This window comes from Pavona decussata, unplaced genomic scaffold (assembly GCF_977016875.1).
Source record: "Pavona decussata unplaced genomic scaffold, jaPavDecu1.1 SCAFFOLD_381, whole genome shotgun sequence".
NCBI classification, from domain to species: domain Eukaryota; kingdom Metazoa; phylum Cnidaria; class Anthozoa; order Scleractinia; family Agariciidae; genus Pavona; species Pavona decussata.
The window spans coordinates 487,339-513,982 of record NW_028145755.1 but is presented as its reverse complement, the minus strand read 5'-3'; the positions used below and the strand labels follow the sequence as shown (position 1 = coordinate 513,982).

General features: G+C 38.1%; 1 protein-coding gene and 1 long non-coding RNA gene across 4 annotated transcripts; both read left to right on the top strand.

Annotated features, from left to right (window-relative positions):
* Positions 1-394: 394 nt before the first annotated feature.
* Positions 395-23,726, top strand: LOC146451937 (transmembrane 9 superfamily member 2-like). Of its 3 annotated transcripts, XM_085098491.1 has the most exons (22): positions 5,872-5,939; positions 6,443-6,592; positions 6,702-6,803; positions 7,349-7,406; positions 9,098-9,136; positions 9,799-9,926; positions 10,095-10,227; positions 10,724-10,851; positions 12,574-12,688; positions 13,501-13,586; positions 13,736-13,844; positions 15,096-15,228; positions 15,333-15,394; positions 18,551-18,608; positions 19,772-19,829; positions 19,948-20,049; positions 20,135-20,192; positions 20,460-20,513; positions 20,644-20,741; positions 21,125-21,236; positions 21,809-21,980; positions 22,727-23,726. In XM_085098491.1, exons 6-22 carry the CDS (start codon positions 9,871-9,873, stop codon positions 22,792-22,794), a joined length of 1,602 nt encoding a protein of 533 aa, XP_084954617.1. In that variant the 5' UTR covers positions 5,872-5,939; positions 6,443-6,592; positions 6,702-6,803; positions 7,349-7,406; positions 9,098-9,136; positions 9,799-9,870; the 3' UTR covers positions 22,795-23,726. The 3 variants fall into 3 exon arrangements, with proteins under 3 accessions (XP_084954616.1, XP_084954617.1, XP_084954618.1); XM_085098490.1 differs by lacking the exons at positions 6,443-6,592; positions 6,702-6,803 and adding an exon at positions 395-867; XM_085098492.1 differs by lacking the exon at positions 6,702-6,803.
* LOC146451938 (uncharacterized) lies at positions 17,166-17,635 on the top strand. Its single transcript, XR_014859897.1, has 2 exons — positions 17,166-17,293; positions 17,326-17,635. It is a non-coding gene; the product is annotated as an uncharacterized LOC146451938 (long non-coding RNA).
* Positions 23,727-26,644: the final 2,918 nt, after the last annotated feature.

Here is a 26,644-nt window from a genome sequence, read left to right as displayed (position 1 = left end):
TTATTACCGTCTAAAGTTCAGTTTCACTTCCGTTTGGAATCTCATTCTTAAAAAATGAAAATCGAAAATTCGATATTTCGTTTTTCAATGCATACGAAAACGAAAAGGAAAATTAAAATCCGTTTTTAATGCTATGGAAAAACGAAATGCAAAAATGGTAGTTCGAATTCCGTTTTCCAATGTTGTAGGAAAACAAAAGACGAAGAACGGAAGTGGAAATTAGCATTCCGTTTTCCAAAGTCGTAAGAAAACGAAAAACGGAAATGGAAATTGAAATTCCGTTTTCCAAAGACGTAAAAAAACGAAAAACGAAAATCGAACTTTGAATTTCGTTTTTCAATGTTGTAGGAAAACGGAACACAAAAATAAAAGTTGTATTTCATTTTTCCATGCCATAGAAAAACGGTTGGCACTAAGGTACACGCATTATCAAGGTTCAGCGTTCGTTTTTCCCGAGGGGAGCGGGAGTGGGTGTAGTATAGCGCTACCCTAAGCGCTACCCTCCCCTCAGCAGTTTAGACACTCTCCCCAAATCGCACTCGATTTTACAAACCAAGATGGCGGCAGCTCCATCGAAGCGTACTGCTCTCGAGAATCAAACGGAAAATAGGGGGACTGTGAACAGTCTACTGGTTTAAGTACATGCCTCGAAGTACACGGTGAAGTTTTTGCTGGTTTTTATACGGGTTTTTATCTCTAACGACGTGGAAAAACACTTCTTTAAAGCATATGGATCGCTGCAGTTCACCAGGGCTCATATTCTTGGTTTTCAGTTTGGGTATTTCTTATTGCACTGCTTTTTATTTACCCGAACTTGCTCCCGTTTCGTATTGTCAACCGGGAAAGCAGACGAACCCAGCTTGCTCGGTGAGTGTTGTTTTTCGATTGATTGCTCATCTTTATCGTCGCCTTGTGTTTCCACTTCATATTTAGAAGACTCCCAAGTGCTTAACAAACGGGCAAATCGATTAACGCTACAAATGTATGAAGATGGTTCTTCGGCGACGATTTTGCCTTCGTTGTATTTTCTACCGACGTACCGCTTCACTGACTCAGAATCTTGCATCGTATCCATCGCGTTGGGTAGTTATCATTTTAAACCTGCATGGCCTGGCTCTGTTCATGGATCATAAAACGTTTTATGATCCATGCTCTGTTGAAGATGATTTCCAGTCCGTATATAGCGTACTGCGCAATCATATACGTTACACTTCGGTAATAGCGTTCATGAAGTTGCCGATTACAACCGAAAATATTGTGCGTTTTTTAATCAAGGAAATACTGTTTTCGATTCTCAGCTTGTGAAACGGCAGCGGCCGAAAAAGTCGCAATCTTTTAGTTTCGCTTCCTTCACTGTTTATTACTGCGTTTAGTGGACAGGTATTCCAGTCATCTGTCAGAGGAAAACACGGTTATAATCTGAAATCAGTTGATTGAAAATGAAGAAAACATGACATTGCCTTTTGAGATGATCTCGATAATATATATGCAAATTTGTAAAGGGCAATTTACACGGCACGACTTTGTCGCATGTGACAAGCTTACAACAGGCCTACGACACGAATTGTTTCATGTAAATCAAACCTACAACTCACTTACGACTGTCGTGTACGTCACAAAAGATGTCTTAGGATTTTAAAACATGTTTTAAAATCCTACGACAATCGTAGAGATAGGCAATGTTGAGTGACGAGAATTGTATGCGATTTTTTGCGTGACGCGAGCAGCACGCGCTCTAGAAATCGCATGTGACAGTCGTAAGCAAAAGTTGTACCATCTAAATCGGCGTTAATGCCGAAGTGTAAACATTCACGGCGGCTTTCAAAGTCTGCTCAAAGGCAAAAGAACGGCCACGTTGAAGTTTCCCCGGTTCCTTGCCGAATTCTACCATAAACGTTGTGCATTTTTAAATAAGGAAATGCTTTTTCAAGTACAATCAAGTATAATCTTGCGCAGCGAAGATGTTACACGGGATACCTGCAAGGCAGGATGTGGCTAGGTTTGGGTCGGGTATCTCTTTTTTTCTTTGTCGTAGTCACAAATCTGCACATTAATTACATGGGATGCCCGCAGGGCATGCCGTGCCTAGGTTTGGGTCAGGTATCTTTTTTTTTTCCTTCGTCGTAGTCACAAATCTGCACATTAATTACACAGGATGCCCTGAGGGGCGTACCGTGTGTAAAAACGGGCTCCATATCTTTTTTTTCATGGTAGCTTCAAATCTGCACATTAATTTATTCATTAAACTCTCCCCTCTCCTAGTAGGGATGTATTGTTCTCATTGTCTTCAATAAAAGCAGGCCAATCAAAATCCATTCTTGTCGCGTATATCGCGAGGGAGGGGACCCACTCACCCCTTCCTGTGCACGACATCAAAGCATCATTTGATTTATTCATTAAACTAGGATTAAATTTGTGGCTGCCACATTGTTAACATGTTGTGGACTCAAGTGTGCCATTTTCAAACGGAAAATTAACCATTTTGAAGCGGTAAATCAAAAGAATAACTTCTAAGAAGCACTCGGCAACTAAAACAGTGGAAATTGGAGAGTTCCTGGCGAAGGAATCGTGCTTTGTTTGACAGATCTAAAACCACAATGGGAGACTAAAAGAGGTCATTGATATGCTTATGTTATTGTAATGGAATTTCCAAAATCTCCGGTACAACCATAAGAAGCGTAACACAAGGGAAACAACATAACGCGATCATCGTGACTCAAACTATTCCATTAGCAAGGATAGTTTTATCAATTTGCGAAGCATACAATTGGAATAAATGAATCAGACACAGCATCACGCGTAACTGCCAGTATAGGCATCTTTTTATTCATTAAACACTGCCCTCTCCTAGCAGGGATGTATTGTTCTGATTGTCTTCAACAAAAGCAGGCCAATAATCCATTGTTGTCGTGTATATCGCGAGGAAGGGGACTCACTCACCCCTACCTGTGTGACGTCAAAGCATCATTTGATTTATTCATTAAACCTGGATTAAATTTGTGGCGGCCATATTGTTAACATGTTGTGGACTCAAGTGTGCCGTTTTCAAACGGAAAATTAACCATTTTGAAGCGGTAAATCGAAAGAATAACTTCTAAGAAGCACTCAACATTTAAAACGGTGGAAATTGGAGAGTTCCTGGCAAAGGAATCGTGCTTTAATTGTTTGACAGTTTTAGAACCACAATGCGTGAAGGAAAGGTCGCTGATAAGCATGACGTTATGAGAAAGGAATTTCCAGTATGATTTCTAGTAACACAAAGATAAAATATCACGCAGTAATGGAATTTCTGGTACAACAATAAGAGGCGTAACACAAGAACGCTATCTTTGTGACTCAAACTATTCTATTAGCTAGGATAGTTTTATTAATCTGCGGAGCACACAATGGGAATCAATGAGGCCACATTAAGCATCACTTGTAAATGCCAGTATAGGCATCTTGTTTATGTATTAAACTCTGTCCTTTCCTAGTAGGGATGTACGTATTCTGATTGTCTTCATCAAAAGCGACCCAATCAAAATCTATTATTGTTGCGCATATCACGAGGGAGGGGACCCACTCATCCCTTCCTGTGTGACGTCAAATCATCATTTGATTTATTCATTAAACCTGGATTAAATAATGTGCTTTCTCCTAGAAGGGATCTATTGTTCCGATTGTCTTCAACAAAAACGGCCCAATCAAAATCCATTATCAGCACGTATATCACGAGGAAGGGGTCCCACTCATCTCTACCTGTGTGACATCAAAGCAAATCATCATTATAAGGTTGTTTTCGTTCAATGGCAGCCACACATATGAATTTAAGAGTCTGATCTGCCGTTTTCAGAAAGAAAACAAACCTTTTTCAAGCGGCAAATTGAAATAATAACTTCTAAGTAGTACTCGACATTTTAAACGGTGGAAATTGGGAGAGTTCACAGCAAAGAAATTCCACTTTCACAAACAGATCAAATAATTCAACGCGAAGGAAGCCAGACCAGTTCCAGCGGGGTCATGACGTTATCACAGATTAATTTCCGGTATGATTCCCAGTAACACAACGATAAAATATCATGCAGTCTCTCTGAATAAAACCATTCAATTATTTCAATTCCGAAGGGAGGATAGTTTTTAAAAATCTGCGAAGCATACAATGGGGAATAAATGGGGCTACATGAAGCATTCCGTGTAAATGCCATTAGGGGCATCTTGTTTCAGAAGCAATCGTGTCACATTCCGCGAAAAAGCCGCAATCTTGTCCACGTGCTCCGGCGTAAGAGCCGATCAATTGGAAGGCTGGCCTTAAAGCTAAACATGCCAGCACTGCTTAAATAGATCCTCCAAAATGCAAAAGAATGTCTAACATCTTATTCTGTGGCAAAATTGTAGGTACAAGTATGTAAACAACGGAAAAAGTTACCGAATAAGGCTAAATCCACTGCGAGTAATCCACCACTTGCGCTTTGGAATCCAGTGATATTACTGTTACACATGTCGAGTCCCATTGCCAAATTTGTCGAGTCTTCACGTGAAGAAATTGTGAAGCAAACGCCCAACGAAAGTCCGATATTTGCCATATTTGTAGAGTATTTGCGTGTAATTGTTCATTTGATAGAGATTAGCTAACCATACTTTCATGCTTTGTTTTACAAAGACCAAAGGCAACTTGAATCACATTTTTATTTAGTCTTTGTATGTTCAAAATTTACGATGTGTTTTTTTCTAGTTTCTTACTGGTTGGAAAACGTAATTACGTCTTACAGACTTGTTGATATTAAACTACGCATTGAGAGGCAAAGAAAGTATCACTTGTATCTTTGGTATATTATTGCACAAACTTCTTAATAAGGGAGTACTGTGATTAGCATGAAAGAAGGCGACAATAGGAGCCGGCTTGAAGGGAAATAATTTTTTTAAAATAGTTTTAATCGTTATAATAACTTAACCAGGTAAGAACATTTTATTTCCCCACGTATATATATTACTCTCTGATAAACCCATTAATTATAAGACACCGAAAACCAGCATTTATATAAACATTATTCTTAATTTGGGAAGCTTCTTGGCTGTTATCGCTCCCAGGCGCCGACCCCACCCGTAAATTATCCTGTTTACCGGTAATATCAACTCGTTCTTATCAGTTCCTGAAACAAAATTAACTATGCAGGAAAAAAAATGGGACTGTTAAAATTTTAGAAGCCGGCGTTCAGCAAAGCAGTAATCCATGCGTGGGAAGTTGAAGTATGATAATCATTATATCTTTAATTTAAAAAAAAAATAACGTTTTAAAACAAGTGTTTTAACTTTCCGGGTCTTAGGTTTCTAGACCATGTATTATGTTGTAAAACTTTACCTACACTAGAGTGAATGTTTTAGAATATGCCAAACCAACCTTAATAAGTGCATTGTATATTAAGGTATATTACATGTAGGTAAGTATTGATCCTTTTGTTTTAGACAAACTGACAAAAAAAAACCTGCATGCAAAATCGAGGACGATACTAAGGGGTGAAGAGTGAATAATATCCGGAGTTTGAGACAGCCAATCAGGGTGTGGGAAATCATCAACTGGCTTGGGATATACATGAACAATTTACAATATTATTCCACAAGAATGCACTGGATACAAGATGACAGATAGCCAATAAAGCTGATGGCACTGAATCAGTTATAATCATTTTGTATCCAATAAGTGGGAGTGGAATAATTCAAATTTAGCAATCACGAAAATTGTCTTTTCTAGCTGATTCTACACCTACGGTAACACATTTGTTGGGCATGGTGTAATGGTTCATATACCATGGCTGATAAACCAATCAAAACTCTAGAATTGTATTATCCAATGAGCCAGGTTTAACGATTAGCATTGTCTCTTTACTTTTGTAGACAAAAGTTGAGCTGTTTGTTAATCGACTGGATTCTGTGGAGTCTGCCATCCCTTATGAATACTCCAGGTTAGTTTTAACCTGTGTACTGTATTATTTGTCAGTAATGTACAGTATGAAATGTGAATGTACATGTATTGTCAGAAATTAAACTCTAGAAGAAATTTTCTTTGATCTTTGCGTGCTTATTATCGTACACTGTAGAAGAATAATATTATTTTTTCAGTCAGTGACAGAAGCATACTTGGAAAAATAAAATCCACGTCCTCCCATCAGGAGTCAAACTTATGACCTTCCAATTACTAGTCTAGTTTGGATGCTGTACCACTGAGCTATAGGAGACTCGTGGAAGATGTACATGTTAGCATTGATTAACTCGTGAATGTGCGCATGCGCAATGAACGACTTATCGCTATCACGCCAGGCACGGTTGGCTGGTACAGAACTGCTCTTAGCCGGGAGGGGGTGTGTGTGGTTTGTTGTGTGCCAAAGGTTTCCCATGGATTTCCCCTTTTGGGCACATTTTAGTACTCGTGCCTAGGTTTGACCATGAGTTTGTCACGACATTCCAGGGACATGGCTCGGTCGGTGGCAAAAATGGCACCTGATTTGAAATGAACTTTGTTTTCAAAGAAGGCCTGTGTCTCAATAAATGAGCTTCTCCGAAAATGAGCTGCCTAAGAAGGACCGCACATCATCCTTCTTGACATGTGGTGAGGCAGGTAAGCGAGTGCTTAAGTTTCAAGCAAATTTTAGTGTTCTCCTCAAATGACGGGCCAAACTTTATTCAGATTCGACTTGTAGTTTCCAACCTTTCATAACATAATACAGTGATACACGTGGACCAGCCACTGAGAGATAAACTGCTCAAAAGATCTCAAAACGGCGTTTGGAAGCACTGAGAAGCCTTGAAAACACAGCAAAACACACCGGGTAAGCTTTTTCAGACTTTTATTATATTTTTTGTGGGCTTTTGTGGGAATATTGTTGTCTAAATTTCAATTTAATTTTGACGCCATATATACTCTTATATCACTCTTGCATGGTGAGCTGTGTCACATACGCTTTGGTGACCTGTGATGTACCTATACCAAGTGTCATTCGGCAACAACACAATGCAAGGAACAGCATTTAAGGAGGTTCTTGGGTGGAAATTGGACGCTTTTTTATTCAAATCAATCAACCGGGAGCCACAGTGCCTTTCCACTTATACCCAACTTGTGCCATTTTCAGCCCTTCGAAAAAAACTCGAAACGCTCTCTTTTGAGCCACAATGCATGTGCAGCAAATAACTCTAGACATAATCTGAAATATATGAATCATTACATTAATCTGTTCCATTCAGGAGTTTGCGCACAGAGCGCTTTGATTTTCACACAGTCAAGAGAAAGTACATTCCAATGTATTTCTGCCAATGCCATTATAATTTATTATAAATTGTAAAGCTGTTTTCAACAACTGTTGAATTTTCTTATCAGGTTTGATTTGTGTGCCCCGCCCACAGACAAGAGTGCTCCCACTGAAAACCTTGGACAGGTAAAGTGAAGTCAGCAGCTAACAAGGATCAGTAGTCTTGGAAACAAGCTAATTTTAAGCTACAGGTGTAGACACACACACTAGACAATTTTATCTGGTTGTTACAGCAAATTTTTGTGCTAGTGATCACTAGAGATTTTTGCTAGATCAGTGGGAAACACGAGGGGACTACAAGGGATTTTTACAGAATCAGCAGCAAGTCTGACTTGCCAAGTGTGTGCAAGTTTGATCACTTGTTGCAGTGATCAAAGTTTCTTGTGAAATTAATCTTTCTACAGGTACACATGGAAAGCGGAGAATGTAAGGTTAGCCATTATGTTGCTGGCTAAGGAGATTGGCAAGATAATTTTCAATTTTCAGGAGGCGGCGTGGCCCAGTGGTAAGGGCGCCGGACTTGAATTCCGGAGGTCCCGGGTTCAAGTCCTGCCTCGGCCACGCTTGTAAATAGCCAGCTGGTTTGCCTCCTGCCAGTTGGGATTTTTAACATGTTATGTTCGATTTGATTATTATTTGTTTCCCGTTATTTCTGAGTGGAATGTCTGTAAACTAGCTTTGGGTAGCTAAGTGCATTTCCACTATAAACCAAGCAAAAAAAAATGCCCAGTTCAGATACTTCTTTTCTACAAGAACCTGTTTGTCCTGTATCAGTTACCTTGTTGATAATAGGATGTTATCCTTCGATAATTATTATTATTAGTCAATCAATCAATCAATCAATCAATCAATCAATCAATCAATCAATCAATCAATCAATCAATCAATCAACCAATCCCTTTATAAACACAGTACAACTAGTAGTAATCAAAGATTAGGGAGTGCATTTGATGATCTCATTCCCAGGCTCTCTCTTCTTTTCCAAGTTGGTGATGATGTCTTCCGCTCTTGCAAAAACTGCGGGGGATGCCAGATATGCGTCCCAAGATTCATTCATTCATTCATTCATTCATTCATTCATTCATTCATTCATTCATTCATTCATTCATTCATTCATTCATTCATTCATTCATTCATTCATTCATTCATTCATTCATTCATTCATTCAACTGTCCCATACAATCTTGACTCCAAACACAATTAGGAGTGCATTCATTTCTACGTCTAACACAATTAATACAGTAGCTCTTGTAGGTTCATTTACCTACTACTTCTGGCCAGCAGATTTGTGACAGTGAATGTGATTTAAATGAACTTTGCATGAAACATGCCAATTTTGAATGATTTTGGAATGAATGTTATGCACAATTACATATTAAATGTATATTCCTTTGAAGTGTATTTTCTAGTGCACCCCTCTGAGTTGTAGTAATACAAGTAGACAATTGGGAGAATTTGGAAAGTTTTGAATGTTCACACTTTTTTATAACTCTTCAGAAACGAAGAAGGAATGAAAATTAAATTTAATCCTCAAAGTAAGATATGCTTTTCCTAAGAGTTGTGGTGGAATTTTTGTTCCACACTCTCAGCACAAATAGTGGGATTTTGTGGTTTAAATTTGTTTTTGGTTTGAAAGTTTTCTGACCAGATTGATTTTATTTTCCATTGTCTCAGATTCATTGTCATTATCTGGAACAAGGGATTATAAAAATAAGCTGGATTGTAAAATTTCATCACCATCACATCTCATGTATAAGCATGTTAATGTAATTAAAGTAATTTGACATAATAAAAGTTCTTATAATTTTTTTTTTCAGGTTGTGTTTGGAGAGAGAATAAGACCTTCTAGCTACAATGTAAGATCTTTTAGTTAACTGTTTTGTGTGCTTGATAGAGACATGGTACTCAATTACATGTGAATATCCACAATAATTGGACAGTTTGGTCTAAAAATTACATGTACTACAATTTGCTTGTTGTCTCAGAATCTCAATGAAAAAGACAATTATTGTGAAAAAAAAATATGATGAGATTGTTGACAAGTGTTATTCACGAGGTGATGGCTATCCTTAGTTCTTGAACTAACGTTACGGCCTTTTGACAATCTGTATCTTTTGCAAGCTTAAGCAGTCAAATTGGTCGGATTTTCATGAGCCACTGGTGGGCAGGCAGAGTGATCGTTGACAGACTGTCAAGTGGAAATGACAAGTGAGGGCAGGAGCTTTCTCCTTGCCCCATTTGCCCACCGGCTCATGGGGGGGGGAGGGGGAGGGGAGGTCGACTGCCAAGAAATCCAACGTTGTGAGCCAGTATACATGTACACACAGTATCTTTATTGAGCATTCAAATTGGCCTAGACAAATCAGCCCTAAATAGTTCCCAAATATCGCATTGTAAGTAAGTTACATGTATCTCTTGAAATTGCATACAGGAAAGCTTTGCCAAAGCTTGTCTTCATTGGGATGTAGTAAGTTATTATTAAGATTGTTATAATTTTTTTTTGCTTTGCATCATACAGATCACCTTCAAGCAAGATCTCTCATGCAAGACTTTATGCGAGAAAACTTACAGAGCTGGTGATGTCGAAGAAATGAAGAAACTTGACTTCTTAAGAAATGGAATTGCTCTCAATTATCAAAATCGCTGGTAAGAGAAGTCAGTCAAAAATTGTTTATTGTTTAGTTATTCACTGAGGTTTACTTATCCCATGACACTTACTGAACTGATCATGATCCTCACTCTCTTTATACCTTACTCAGCTTCACATAAGGCAAGAGTACAAATAAAGGTGTTGTTGTTGTTGTTGTTACTCAGGATTATTGACAACATGCCCGTCACATGGTGTTATGATGTCGCAGATGAAACAAGCGGGTTCTGTTCAACAGGATTTCCCATTGGGTGTCATGTGTCTGAAGATGGGCAGGCACACGATGCCTGTGTGACAAGTGTAAGCTTTTTAATGTTGTATCTTTTGAAAATACATACCAGCCAACTGTCCCAGTTAAATTGTCCCGATTGTGGTGCTTCCAAACATAAGAAATCAGACAATCCTAGATCTGCAGATATTTTGTGAAAAAATGTAAATCCTCCAGGAACTTTGGGTTTCTGTATATCACCAAGTTTGCAAGAAACTTTGCATCTCCACATTTGAGCATCCAACCTTTTGTGTTGCTAACAAATTACTGTTTAGCCACCTCTGCCAGCAGGGCTTGCACAAATGAGAAAAAGCACCCGATCAGAGAAGTATTTGTGTGACGTCACAAGTACCAGTGTTCATGTTGTAATTTCACCAATATAAATATGCAAAAAGTGTTCATTGGGCTTATACACTGTATGTACTTTTTCCAATATAAGTTTTACCACGGTGTTGGACAAAATAGGGCTTTACAGTAGGTTTTCATAATAGATTTGTTTGTTTTATTAACAAGTAATTTTGCTTCCAGAGCAAGTTCAGTGAACTTGGTATGCACTATGTGTTCAATCATGTTGATATTACAATCAAATACCATGAAGGAAAGACCGAAGATTGGGATGGAGCTCGTCTGATGTCTGCAAGAGTTACTCCAATAAGGTGATATATATTTACATCTCTTTTGTGTGGAGCTAACGTCACTGGAAAGGTTCTTTGCACATACCTAACCTGTGGAAAATGTACAAATTTTTATGTGACAGTCACTTGTATGTCATTTTGCCATAATTCTGTTCATTATTTCACCATTGTGTGGTATAAAATAATAATACACAATATTTCACTCATAAAGGTTTTCATCTGCAGTTCATATTACACTGTACATGGGTCTTTCATACATGTACATTAACCCTACACTGTATCTAGACCATGTGGGGAGGGGGGTGCAGATTCTCCCCACGGCAACTTTGAACCTGAAGGAATTAATTTTTTTTTTCAGAAGGAAATAATATTAGAGCAAACGGCATGAAACTTCAGGACTTTTTGAGACCTTTGTCTGGGAAAAATTTGATGTGGTTGGCTAGTGTTCATTAATGACTTTCATGTTACCATGGCAGTTGTTTTAGACAATAGAAAATCCCTTTTTTAAAAAAATGAAGAAAATTAGTTTGGTACTGTAACTTTATTGGTTTTGATTACTTTTCATTCAGTTTTGGTGCATTCGTGAAGTTTTGGTAAAATCCAAGATTGCCGCTATTTGCCAATCATGACGTAATTATGATGTCATCATTTCCTGTTGCAGACCTCAAAGGAAACATCTTTAGACCTGCTATCTGCCTTCCAAGCCGCATTGTCACAGCTTTTATACTTGTGGAGCTATAGAGCGGGTGGAATCCACCCTCCCATCCCTTGCCCCAGAAGCTCCCTCTCCCCCCCCCATCCCAAAAAAAAAAAAAAGAAAATAATAATAATAATAATAATAATAATAATAATAATAATAATAATAATTAACGATAAAAACCGACGTTTCGGTGTCTTCATGACGCCATTGTCAAGGAGAAATAAAAAATTACAGAGTCTGCGGCAAGGTGTATCAATAAATTAGCATATAGTGTTTGAGGCTAATTAAAGAAATACTTTTGCGGGAACAGCATGGCGAAGTCCCGAAAGACCTACTGAGGCGTTTTAGCATTCTGAAAAAGTGTAGAAATAAGTTCGATTGTTTGGTTAACGAAATGCTTTTCATCAGAGACCTAAAACCCACTCTGAACGTGCAAAACGACTCTATTCGCGCAAAACGTCAGTTTTTATTGTTAATTTTTGCATGTCTCTGCATTACCAAATCTTTATTGATAATAATAATAATAATAATAGTAATAATAATAATAATAATAATAATAATAATAATAATAATAATAATAATAATAATAATAATAATAATAACAAGAGCCCAGTCTAGACAGGCTTAATATTAATTGAACTCCCCTTTTTTTTGACAGGGATTTTCCATGAGATGTGTCCCTCACTTATTTAATCTAACGGTCATGAGCATTAATTTTTTAGTGAACATCTCCCAAAATTGGGTGTCTGTAGAATAACTAGGTGTTTCTTGGAGGTAAAGTTAGATTAATTACAGGATCAACCCCTTTTGTCCCAAGACTGCTAAAATTAGCAAAATATACATACGCTCAGTACAGTAGCTTTCATTTGAATGGACACATGCAGTTAAGGATTTAATCCACAGACTCAAAAGTTAGAGTCAGGGTACAAAATGTACAGTATGTTGGGAAGATAAGCATTAATTTTTGAACAAGTTTCTCTAAACAGTTTTCCTAGAAGGGACTGATTAATTTTGTTCATGTGAGCTTTGGGTTTGTTTTGCAGTATTAAACAAGATAAAGGAGAATGCTTTAGAGATCTGCCAGCCATGGGGGTACCAACAGAACTCAAAGGCTCTGATGAGCTGAAAATCGTCTACACTTATTCTGTTAAATTTGAGGTGAGTGGGCTTGGCAGTGCTCCACACTAGACAAGGGTCACAGAAGGAACCTCTTCTATCTATTGACCAGAGTTCTCTTCTATTTTTGACCCACCAACTTTCAGTGCAAAAGCATGCATGTTTAACAAACTTGTATAAACGCTTATTTGCTGGACCACCCACTTCTATATCCTAGCAGGGGGTTAGTTTCTAAAGAAACTGTGGTGCTGCGTCGGTGGGGAGTAGAAATGAATGTTAGGTTTAATCAGCAGAGCTGATAAGGTAATTTGACCACCGTGAAGAGATTCGAGTGCTCTGACAAAGAGCTGACGCGCAAAATGTCAGCACTTTAATCTCTTTACGGTGGCAAATTACCTTTTGAACTCTGTTGATAAAACAAACTACGCTAAAAACTTAATGAGAATCTTGATTGGCCCCCGTCATTCATCGTGAATTCCCTGCTATTAAAACCTGTCTGAAAACAAGCTCGGCCATAAATACTCTGCTTGTCATCTCTTAATTAAAACCAACTTTTATTAATATGTTTAGTTGCTGTTTTATTTTGATGTGAATTATTTATACCAAACCATATCCTCTAACTGGAATTTTCACCTGTGTATCAAATGCCTATACTGTACTACCCCTGAACACGCTTCCTGTCAGACTTATTTTATTTGATGCTATTCAAAATCTCACAGTAACATTGTTTTAACATGTTCAGCTGGTCCCATCAATGACACTTTTGACTTGAAGATGTTGTTGAAACACTATTTTTTAGGGGTTTTCATTACCTTCTGAACTTGCTGTTTTTTCCTTATTCTTACACTCTACAGGAAGAACAAAATCCCAATCACAAGTGGGCATCACGCTGGGACTACATCCTAGACTCCTTGCCACATACCAAGACCCAGTGGTTCAGGTGAGAGTCGTTAAACTGCGCTTTTGTTAGAGGCACAGTGGTTAGCTTATTGTTCAGACTTGTAATCTGAAATGATAAGTTGACGAATAATTCGTCAACTTATTGTTACTTTACCATGTTGATGAATTGTTTTCATATTTTGCCCTCAGCATCATGAATTCTTTGGTTATTGTGCTCTTCCTGTCCGGAATGATAGCCATGATCATGCTACGGACTCTGCACAAAGATATTGCTCGTGACAATCAGATGGAATCAGCGGTATGGCAGATTGTTTCTACATGTATAACTACCTAGGACAGGAAATAAAGTACACTGGATTGAGACTTACAGCAAAATCTCCTTCACAGAAGTGATTTCCTTTGTTTTTTCTTCATGAATTATTAATGAGTTTGAGATTGTAAAATTGAAAACTTGACTATCAACTTGTCAGTATTATTGATAATGCTGTAGGAAATATATAACAGTACAAAAAAAGGTGTTTGTGGTTTGTCAGGTATTGAACTTGCACACTTTATTTTAAAGCTTGCTTTAGGAAAATTTACCATTGGTGATAAAAATGTTACAGGTCCCTGAATTTCATTTATTTATTATTTATTTATTTTTTATTATTTTTTTTACTTTATTATTTATTATTTATTTTTTACTTTATTATTTATTATTACTTCTACCCTACCTGTGACACCTGTGGGAGAGGCTTCCTCGCCCAGATTGGCCTCATCAGCCACCTCCGGACACACCAAAGCAGCTCTACTAACTTTGAGATGTCATGGTCACCTTCGACTACGAAGGACGAACATCATTATTTTTTTTGTGAGGATAAGACAGGTGTAAAGGTTTTTAAATTTTCTGTCTCATGTACGTACCACTTTAAAGAAGTGGTTGAGAATTCTCTCTTATTTTAACTGCTTGTTTATGGGAGAGTTGAAAAAACTGATCCCTGCTCCGCGGACTACCCATTGACCCCACTCCGCAGACTACCCGCTGCGGACTACCCTAACCAATCAACCAAATTTACCTTCATGAAGAAAAGAGATACAAGAAAAGTACCTGCCTACAAGATCACACTTGATAAACAGCTGCCATCTTGATTTTCGCCTCTTTATTCGACCCAGCCGCTGACCACTTTTGGTGCCGGTAACAGTTTTTATTGTTATGTTCAGCTTAAAAATGTTTTTAAGAACTTACTTATAGCCGTGCTCGGAAGTCACCATTTGAATATTAACCTAGCTGACCTAGCCTAGAGGCACGCAGAAGCGTTGCGTGACAATACAACAACGGCTGCGTTAGAGACTACTGGGGACGAGGTTTGCAATGAAGAACAAGGCCTGGGTCGAGGATAGTGGCGAAAATCAAGATGGCGGCTGTTTATCTTGTAGGCAGGTACTTTTCTTCTATCTCTTTTCTTCGTGAAAGTAAATTTGGTTGATTAGTTAGGGTAGTCCGCAGCGGGTAGTCCGTGGAGCGGGGGTCAGTTTTTTCAACTCTCCCCTTGTTTACACCTCATCATAGGAGGACGCCCAGGAAAAGTTTGGCTGGAAATTTGTTCATGGGGATGTTTTCCGTCCTCCCAAGAAAGCCATGCTCCTCTCTGTTATGCTTGGGTGTGGCACTCAGATCTTCATCATGGTGTTTTTCACACTGGGTAGGTTCAGTAAGCAGGAGTGAGCAATGGAGAATCTTTTGAGGTACTCAATCCTGTCATCATTAGTTTAGTGGTCAGCTAATTTTGTGGTTCTCTTTCTTCAGTGTTCGCTTGTCTTGGCTTTTTGTCTCCAGCCAACCCTGGAGCCTTGATGACATGTGCTTTGGTGAGTTAGTGACCAGTGTTTTATTTATCTGTACAGTGTCACTACGTTATCAAACACATTGGTCACAAGAATAAAGTAAGTGATCATGAAAGAAAAAGTGTAGCACCATTATATATATCTTATTCGATGGTTTTACATATAATACGCGCGGATATTTTGCGAGTTGCGTAGTATTTTTCCGAGCCCCGAAGGGGCGAGGAAAAATACGAGCAATGAGCAAAATGTCCGCGAGTATTATATGTAAAACCATCGAATAAGAGATTTATTATTCCACTACAAAAAAATTTTGTTATTTTGGCTTCTCTGATTTGGTAACAGTTTTGAAATACACCCGGCATTAACTGTCCATCGGTATATGGCGCGTACGAATGACGTAAGCAACACAGAAAGCCAGTTAAATGTCTTTAATTTGATTGGATAAAATGAAAAGATAAATGACAAGTGATTGGCATGCTAAAAACTTGTTTTCGAGCTTGCATCGTTTAAAAAACTATTCTTCGTCCAGTCCGGCCATTGTTGCTCCTTTTTTCTGCCTTTTCCGTCCGTATTCGCTCTGTTGTAAACCGGTCAAACCGGGACACTACAGTGTATTACGGTCTCATATTTTGCGCGTTCTCTTGACCTTATTTGGTGAAATGACATAATAGTGGAATAATAAACAAAATTAATGTACATGTTTATAACCCACCAATTATTACTCGGGCCGTGAGGCCACGAGTTAAGTTCTCGGTCGTGTTCTTTTTTATTTATTTAGTTTTTTTTTTTGTGTCGCGATTGTCCAAGAGATAACGCATAAGACTTCGTATATGACCACATGACGTGTCACATACAGGATGGCGGATGCAAGACAAATGGCATTCATAGAGAGAAGTATCTGGGAAATTCTTAATGACTACTTTAAATCATTTCTGTCCAGACCTGTAAATATCCGGACTTGAACAGTGATGATGGAAAACATTTGCAAAAGTTTGCGTTTTAATACAATGCCGGCAATTACCACAAGATTTGGCAGAATCGAAAGCATAGAACACTTGAACGCGGCCTTCACGACGTAGCCTGCGTGGCCAGCGTAAACGGGGAAGGGGAGGGGAGGGACCCTAGCCCCCTCATTTTTTCTCGCTTCCCTCGCTCCCCCTTCCTTTCACCGATGTATTCTGCGTGTCACTGTTCTTTCGAATTAAAATGGCGTCGGCTGTGGAGCGTTCGCGAACGGTTTCTCTTAGCGCAGAGAGGGTTCTGGAGTCGTTAGAACAAAAAGGTGATGGCAATGATGGCATGTCAAGTGGCGAAGAAGTGATCTTTATCGTCAGCTGCAACATATAAGCGACAGGATTGAGGTATAAACTGTCCTGTGTGACTGTGTTATCACGTAAGCACACAATGCGTTTCAGATCATTTTACTCTCTAGTTCTGGCCATTCAATCTACAACAGTGATAGCACTTATTTCCCTAGGATTTATCAACTTTATCAGAAACGGCATTTGCTCTCCTAGAGAGGCATTTTCTATTTTCAAGGCGAAGAACAGACGTGAGAAACTTAATCTGTTTATATGTCTATTTTTATGGTGTCTTTAATTTGTACATCTTTTAACTTTCGAAGTTTTCAACCATTCATATTTCATCTTTTTATTACTGTCTAGCACTTTAAAAATTCTAAAGGTTTAAATCATTTTTTATTTACTTAGCTTTTTTTAGTTCCTCGAGGTTAGTTTTGTTTAACCGAAAATTTGGCAACTAAATCAGTCTATGACCGTGCGGGCCAAGATAGATAAAGATGTCTCACGTTTACTATTTCTGTCTCCAAATGAAAGGTGAATAACAAATGCTTTCTCCTGTATTTCATTTATAAATATAAACAGCGAAACATTGAAAAACGTACGAGGATAACGTACGTGATGCGTAACGTTACTCTAGATCATACCGGAAATTAGGATCCGTTAGTGACCCGGCGTCACACAGATACATATCCGGACTGTACAAATGGTTTCTGTCTCCAAATGAAAGGTGAAAACGTAAGGATTAAAGCTCGGGGATTTTAAAAAGCATCCGTATGACAAATGTCGTTTTCCCCTGTATTTTAGTGCAATTCTATCTGGTGGTTACTTATTCCCTCACTATATCTCTGTATCTATCGATTTGGGGGAGTTAGCGATGCTGCAAGTTATCACTGCTAAAAGATCGTAGGCTTACGCACCACACAGTCAAATATGGTCTGAGTATAAGCTGATAACAGCCTCTTGTTTCTGCAAGCTTTCATTGGAGGAAATAGTCACACTTGGTACAAAATCAGATGTCAGTTGTCTGACGATAACATACAGTTGTCTAATTTGATATCCATAGCCAATTTTTTCAATGAGCATGAACAGCACATTTTTAGGTTGTCACTGTTCGGATCTGATCTAATCACACTAGTACATGTAATCTAATCAATAATCTAATCACACCTAATAATAATCTCAACTAAACTAGTCAGCTTGAATTTATTTGTCGGCAATCATGCCATGAAAATCACTGGCTGTTTTGTCTTTCCTCAGGCAAAGGTGCTTGAGTTTCAGAAATTAAAATGAGGGTTATAAAATAAATAAACCCCCTTCTGGCTTGCTGGTATGTCAAATGATAATGCTCTCGGCTGAAAGATTGTCCTCAAAATTTCACAGTCACCCTGGAACCTTTGCTTCTCAGCCAAAGTTCATTTTGCAGACAACCTTTCAGCCTCTGGCATTGTTCTCTAATATACCAGCTACCTGAAGGGTTTAGTTACTAAATACAAAGAACTGTTCTTGTTATTGAGGCTTTAATGGTTAGATCACAGTGACGTGCAATGAAGTACCGATGAATGTTGCAATTTTGAAACAGCTGTTATTTTCAGTAGCAAACCTGAGATACCTTTTCCAGTGAATTGTTTTGCAAGACTGTTTAAGTCAAAATGCCTTGTTCTGGAAAACTGGCTGGTTGTCTCCTACACCTGTATTTATGAAACCTTTCTTTGCCAGAGTTGCAACGTATTGTGAACTGAAAAATGCTATTTACTAATATTAACTTGCCAGCTGGGTAGATGTCTGAGATGTAATGATAATTATATAGTCGAGTGTTTTGCTTTCTGTGATGAAGTAGTGTTCCAAGTTGTAAAGTAATGGTAATGTTTTTCTTGTTTAGGTGTTGTTTGTTTGTCTTGGATCTCCAGCTGGTTACGTCTCGGCCAGAATTTACAAAAGTAGGTGTCAATTAGACCTACAATCTTGGACAGAATAAAAAAAAATTAAACCCCCCTGCCGTCAAAATCAATGATGAATTTGTGTGCAAAGCAAAACGCGCCATTTTTCCATAATTGAAATGGGGGAGAGGGGTGGTCTTAATTTTTTCACTTCAACTGTCTAAGATTGTAGAATCTGTTTATTCTGCAGAGTTACATGTAATAATGATAACTCGTGGCTATAAAAATTTCAGCGAGATCTCACCGAGATTAGCGAGATCGCGGCAAGTTAACCGAAATCTTGGCAAGATTGCAGTAATTCTCGGCGAGAATTTTAGCGGGCAAAAAATGTCAGCGAAACCTCGCCGACATCGCGTTAATCAGTGGCCGAGGTAGGTGAGATCTCGCCGAGGTAACCGAGATCTCTGCGAGATTTCAGTAATTCTCGGCCTGATTTTTAGAGGGTTAAAGTTTTCTCGTTAATCTCACCGAGATTCTCATCTAACCGAGATCTCGCCACTAATCTCGACGTGTTTTTGGCCGCCTAGATGATCGTCCGCCGAGATCTCGCCACTAATTTTGGCGCGTTTTTGGCCGCTGAGATTTTCTATCTCGCCGAGATGTCACCACTAATCTCGGAGCGTTTTTGGCCGCCGAGATCTGGCTACTAATCTCGGCAAGCAAAAACGCACCGAGGTTAGTGGCGAGATCGCAGCGAGATGAAAATCTCAGCGGCCAAAAACGCGCCGAGATTAGTGGCGAGATCTCATGGAGATCTCGGGCGAGAAGAAAATCTCGGCGGCCAAAAACACGCCAAGATCTCGGAAAAATTTTCAGTAGAACAATAGTTTGCAAGGAAAAGTTGCCATTGTTGTCCTCCACAAACATGTAGTAGTATTAATAGTACTAATTTGCCTCATACAGAAAGGTAATCACACTTAAAAATACACCACATTACATCTTTGCACAAACACGTGATACTGAGATAAAAGACTGTGCTCATCGAGCTTAAACGCCAAAAATTTCTGTGGTCAAAACTGTTAAGTTTCAGAGGGGAATTTGTTGTAAACAGTTTTTCTGTAAAAAGGTTTTTCAGAGTACATGTTTGATATGAGATCAGGGGGCTGTGGTATCCATGTTTACCTACATGTAATAATAAATGTCGTCCTTTTCTTTTTAACAAGTGATTGGTGGAGAATTATGGAAGACAAATGTATTATTGTCAGCCTTCTTTTTTCCGGGGTGAGTACACAAATGCTAAAAATCCTCTTTAAAGCTCGCAGACATGTTTTCACCACTTTAAAAACACTTAAGTACAGTATAAAGCTTGAGCTATGTCATCTTGTTTGTGTGATTACAGGTTGATGTTTGGCATTTTCTTCTTGTTGAATCTTGTGTTGTGGGCAGAAGGTTCATCAGCTGCTGTTCCATTTACCACCCTGCTTGCTTTGTTAGCCATGTGGTAAGATGACTAAAGATTGTGTCCTGACTTGAACAAACTAACAAACGCACATTCTAAAAATGATTATCCTCTTTTTGGTCCACAGGTTTGGTATTTCAGTTCCTCTTACATTCTTGGGTGCATACCTTGGATTTAAAAAGAAGGTTACTTAACAGGGACTATATATCATCAACACATAATATTATCTATTGATAAGTTCAATAATTTGTTACGAATCTCTTAGATTTTCAAGCTAGACAAACTAGTATTGGTGCTTTATACACCCATGCATTTGTTTGGACTAAGCAAAAAAGTATAAAAAAAATTATGTACATCCCATATAATTAGATCGAGGGAAAAGAGGGATTTTCTTGTTGTGTATTAAGAATCACCTTGTAATCCAATGCTCTTTATACATTTCCTTTTAATAGGTAATTGAGCAACCAGTATGTACCAACCAAATCCCTCGACAGATTCCAGAACAGGTGGGTTTTCTTTGTCTTGACATAGCAACCGGTATTGTCCTGATTTAGTTTGCATTGTGATGAGCTTGTGTGTTCTTGTGCCATCAAAAGGTGGAAAAATTTATTCTGATCTCAAATTTTATTATTTCAGAGGATCTACACCAGAGCTGGCCCAGGAATAATCATGGGAGGTGTTCTGCCATTTGGATGCATTTTTATCCAGTTGTTCTTTATCTTGAACAGTATTTGGTAAGTGGTAACTTGCTTTGAATCAAAATGTTTTGATGGTAAACTTAGCATATGATTGTGGTAACTATGTTAAATAGTTTTTTATCTAATTTCTCTGAGAATATTTAACATATCACATGGTGAGTGACATGGTCTTTTTAGTTTATGGTGTCTGTTTGTTTGTAGGTTGCTGTTTTGATGTATGCTAATGAGGAACAATGTAGACAATTGTCAGGAAAGATTTTCCTTTAGCTTTTGATAACTGTTTCATGTATACACACGTCACTTCCAGAAAGCCTTTTGTCACTTCAAGTGTTCTGAGTTTTCAACCACACCCATCCAGGATGACTGAGGTCTTGACATCCAATGACCTCTTTTTCAAAATTTCTTCTTCTGTTTTGCAGGTCTCATCAAATCTACTACATGTTTGGTTTCTTGTTTTTTGTGTGTTTAATTCTGTTACTGGCTGTGTCAGAGACGACAATCCTGCTGTGTTATTTCCATCTTTGTGCAGAGGTATGGAAGTCATGTTTACTTAAAATCATACTGTCTTGGATGTAGTGCTGCTCTGCAGCATTTATTTACATAATTAATAATTATGCAAATGATTAATTCAAATTCATAATTATGTAAATAGTTAATTCATAGTTCATTTGCATAATAACAGTACTACATTAAACTATTGTGCTGGCAGCTTTCATTTAAATACTGACATTACAAAGACTTCAATGAGACGTCATACAGGAAAGTACTGCTCATCAGTGGCTTTCAGTTGAATGGTCACACTTTAGGATTTCATCCACAGGCTCAAAAGTTAAAAACCACCTTGTACAGCATAATGAACAGCACCACTGCAGGAGCTTTCATTTGAAAAATGGTCACACTTTAGGAATTACATCCACAGACTCATAAGCTAGAACCACTTTGTATGTAACATAATAAACAGCACCACAGGAAAGTACTGGGATTTTGTCCACACAAGCACTGTTGGTTAAACCACATGATAGGTTTAGTTTTGACATAAAAAGAGTTCAATAGTTTCATTGCATAATTATATTAATGGCTAACAGTTAAGTTGTTTGATGCAGGATTATCATTGGTGGTGGCGGTCATTCTTGACTGGTGGCAGTACTGCAGTGTATTTCTTTTTGTATTCTATCCATTTCTTCTGCACCAAACTGACGATCACTGGAACAGCCTCCACCTTCCTGTACTTTGGTTACACCCTTATCATGGTGCTGATCTTCTTCCTCTTCACTGGTGAGAGCTCTGACTTTGTGCTGCATCTTCTCAGACTTATTAATAATTAATGAAAAGAAAACAAAGAAAATCACTATCGTTAATTTGGTGAGCTTTTGCTTTGAATTTCTCCAAGAATTATTAATAGATTGAGAAGCCTCAGTCATCAAAGTTGGTTTTAAAACACTTGGCTGCACCTCGCTTTTTTCAATCCACTTCTCAGCGTTTAGAAAATTGGATGAAACACTCTTCCTTGAGGTCTTTCCTAAAATTCCCTTGGTGTGTTGAATCTGCATGTACATACTAAGCCTCATATTTTAAAACATTATTTTGGTTTGCTTTGTCTCAAGCGCAAAGGCTAAACAGTTGTACAATCATACAGCTAAAGAATTCTTTTAACATTGTTGGAAAGTTTTTTGTTTGTTTTTTCGGAAATGACGTCAGCTCTCTTGGTGGGCCTGTTAGTGCTCTTAGTGCAAAAGTCAATGAACAATATGGTTTAAATAATAATTATAATATTAATAACAATAATAATATAATAATAATAATAATTTGTGTATACCATTGTCAACTAATGAAAAAGAAATTCAAACAAAGCTAACTTAAGCATAAATAAAAGAATTAGAAGTAAATCAGTGCCACGGAATAACAAAACTTGTTAATTATAAACAATACGAGGTACAAATTCTCTCAAGGAGAATTTTGGAAATGGCACAGTGAAAAGCATGTTGGGTGTTAGTGCTGATCTCAGTTTTTGTATTTCTCAGGTACTGTGGGCTTCTTTGCCTGCTTCTTCTTTCTGAGGAAAATCTACAGCATTGGCATATTAAAGTAGACTGCGCATGCAACATTGGAAACGTTTCTGGTCGGAATGTCTGAGAAAATTGTATCAGCAAAAAAAAAAAAGAATATTCTTTGACCAATCTTGGTTGACAGAGATGTTGTGTAAACTGGACATTGTTATGTGATATCTTTGGGTTCCTGTGGAAGGCTAGTTTCCTTTACAGCTGTTATTTGGTTCATTGCTCTACAAACTAATGCTAGATAACAATTATGAAGGAGACTAGTGATAAAAAAAACTGCGTTTAAAAACATAGTCTTGCTGCAGCCTTTCCCAGTTGTGAGTGGAGAGGCTTTTAATTATTTGTTTCCAGTTGCTCTGGCCTGTTCGTAGCAACTGCCCTGGTAGCAGTCGAAATTAGGCAGGAGGTGGAGGGGGGCAAGAAAAAGTAAGAGAAAAAGGAGGACTGAAAGTCCCTCCCTTTTTTCCCCTTTCCATCTTCTCCCCCTCCCAATCACGCCTGCTAAGGCTAGCAACCATAACTGGCAACCAGCAGTGAAGATGCCTGACTACAAGGATTATACAAATGACCAAGCAACAATCATGGAAGAGCTAGTCTAGCTTAAAACAAGCTATTTTGGGAGCCAGCTTTCCTATGGCTGGTGATAAGCATGACTGTTGTGAAATTATTCACAGAATGATGTCGTTAGTGCATCATCAGATAGTGGTTTTTTCAAAGCCACAGTCCTTCTTACTCACTCAGGGGCGTCATAAACATGTTTGTTGTAAATTAGTTAATCAGTGTTCTAGCTAGGCCAAACATTTGCGTAAGTTTACATAAATTTATTATCAATTTACAGACATTAACTACATAGCATTTCATATTATATTAGTTAATGTGTTTGCGTATATGTATATTTACTTGCTTAAATTAACGCCAAGTGTGAGTTAGTGAATACATTTGCCTAAATTAACTGTTTGAATAATTGGAAATACGATAGGGTGGCGGCTTACACGACTTCTCGATCAACGTCCGCAGAAAAAAAGTTTAACACTTTCCACTAATGAAAAACTTGTTAGTTTTAACTACGTCAAAGAGTTGCTGAGTGTTCAGGAATCTTCCGTGAAAGCTTTACTTTCGGTTTTTATGGTAAACTGACAATCTTACTCGAGAAATTGCAAATAATATTTATTTTGCAAAAACGCGCCGTGCGTACCTTCGCCAGCTGTGATTATCGAACAAACTCTGCTCCTCTTTTTCTCGAGTTAAAGATATTAGACATTTTTAAGCTCAACGCATTTCACGGTGCAAAATGTATGAACTTAGCATCACCAAATACTTCCTCCCTATTTTCCAATTTGTATCTTTGAAATTTGCAGACGATTACTGATCCCATACGTGAAATACCAGCACCAAAAAATTCACTCTTCTCTTTCAAGGTCCTTCTTTATGGAATCCTTTGCCTACCAACATTGTGAATTAAGAAACGCAATTTGTTTTAAGACTTTTAAACTATCGTATTCTTGTTAACATTTGTAAAATCAATTATCTCACTGTCGTTCTTATTAACCTGATTGTATTTACCCAGAACGACACTCAGAACTACAATCGAGGAGGCCCCTTCTCGACCCTTCGCTATAAGCCCTATGTTTCTGGAGACCTCCTCGCTACAGCTCATTTTTCATGGTAATTCCTTTCAATCTCCTAATTCCTAAACTTTTAAGCGGAATTCCGCCATACGTTTTGACGCTTTAAATTGTATAAATTAACACCACTTGAACATTGACCTTTTTTGACTCGAAAATGAAGCCAGGATGTCTTCCGAAACGTAATCTCTCTTCGCTAAATTTTCTTTTAAATTGATTCTGAAAATCCTTACACACTTTGTTTTTTGGCCTTATTTTAATCCTAATATTACACACTTTGTATTTTGGCCTATTTTCCATCCTACTACTACGGTGTCTTGCCACATTTGATCCTAATACTATACACCGGATTTTGGCCTATCGACGTCGCCATTTTTAACTCCTTTATGTCCCGACGGATCACAGCGTGTCGTTAAACCCCTTTGACACCCTAATTCGATTTAAAAGAATATTTGTATTTCGTCCAAAAATCGACTTTTTTCTAAGGGGTAAGTCCATGCTTTTTGGCCAAAAATTACCAAATTTTCATGTTGGTATTTTTCACTTGTTTACGTCCCCAGGTATCTTATCGTATCGCAAAACTAGTTTGGGAATCATTTTTAAGTGTAAATAACGCCCTGACAAAGAATTTTCTGTTTGACACTCACTCCGACTTCATCTTTTCTGGGCTATTTCTTTGTCCCTGGTCCCTTGGGAGTCCTAAAAAAAACTGTCTCAGGGGACATTTTTGGACACACTAATTCGAATGGAAGCTTTTAAAAATGTATTTGTATTTCGTCCAAAAATCGACTTTTTTCTAAGGGATAAGCCCATGCTTTTTGGCCAGAAATGACCAAATTTTCATGTCGGCATTTTTCACTCGTTTACGTCCCTAGGGATCTCGGGGTGTCGAAAGAATCCCTTGGGAATCATTTTTAAGTGCAAATAAAGCCCTGACAAAGAATTTTCTGTTTAACCCTAACACTGACTTCATCTTTTGTGGGCTATTTCTTTGGCCATTGGGAAGCCTGAAAAGTGTCTCAGATGACGTTTTCGGACACTGATTGGATTAGAAGCTTTTATTTTAAAGAATATTTGTGTGGGGTTTGGTCCAAAAATCGACTTTTTCTCCAAGGCGATAGTCCAGGGTTCTTTTTGTCAAAAATGACCAAATTTTGAAGTCGGCATTTTTCACTTGTTTATGTCCCTAGGGTTCTCGGCGTGTGGGAAAACTCCTTTGGGAATCATTTTTAAGTGCAAATAACGCCCCGACAAAGAATTTTCTGTTCAACTCTCACCCTGACGTCACCCTGACTTCATCTTTTCTGGGCTATTTCTTTGTCCCTGGTCCCTTGGGAGTCCTAAAAACTGTCTCAGGGGACATTTTCGGACACACTAGTTCGATTGTAAGCTTTTAAAAGAATATTTGTATTTCGTCCAAAAATCGACTTTTTATAAGGGGTTAGTCCATGCTTTTTGGCCCAAATTGACCAAATTTTCAGGTCGCTATTTTTCACTTTTTTACGTCCCTAAGGATCACGGCTTGTCGAAAAACTCCTTTGGGAATAATTTTAAGTGCAAATAACGCCCTGACAAAGAATTTTCTGTTTAACACTCACCCTGACTTCATCTTTTCTAAGCTATTTCTTTGTCCCTGGTCCCTTGGGAGTCCTAAATACTGTCTTAGAGGACATTTTCGGACACACTAATCCGATGGGAAGCTTTGAAAAGAATATTTGTATTTCGTCAAAAAATCGACTTTTTTCAAAGGGGTTAGGTCCATACTTTTTGGCCAAAAATGATCACATTTTCATGTCGGCATTTTTCGCTTGTTTACCTCCCTAGGGATCTTGGCGTGTCGAAAAAATCCCTTGAGAATCATTTGTAAGTATAAATAACGCCCTGACAACGAAATTTCTGTTTAACACTCACCCTGACATCATTTTTTCTAGGTTATTTCTTCGTCCCTGGTCCTTTGGGAGTCGTAAAAACTTTCTGAGGGGACATTTTTGGGCAGACTAATTCGATCGGAAGCTTTTAAAAAAATATTTGTATTTCGTCCAAAAATCGACTTTTTTCTAAGGGGTTAGTCCATGCTTTTTGGCCCAAATTGACCAAATTTTCATGTCAGTATTTTTCACTTGTTTACGTCCCTAGCGAACTCGGCGTGTCAAAAAACTCCTTTGGGAATCATTGTTAAGTGCAAATAACGCCCTGACAAAGAAGTTTCTGTTTTACTCTCACCCTGACTTCATCTTTTCTGGACTATTTCTTTGTC

What these genes read in the sequence shown, in the direction of transcription:
- LOC146451937 (XM_085098490.1), top strand. Translation starts at nt 730, where the DNA reads ATGGATCGCTGCAGTTCACCAGGGCTCATATTCTTGGTTTTCAGTTTG. An exon ending in CTTATTCTGTTAAATTTGAG is followed by an intron (nt 12,689 to 13,500) that starts GTGAGTGGGCTT and finishes TACACTCTACAG; the next exon opens with GAAGAACAAAATCCCAATCA. An exon ending in ACCTTGGATTTAAAAAGAAG is followed by an intron (nt 20,193 to 20,459) that starts GTTACTTAACAG and finishes TCCTTTTAATAG; the next exon opens with GTAATTGAGCAACCAGTATG.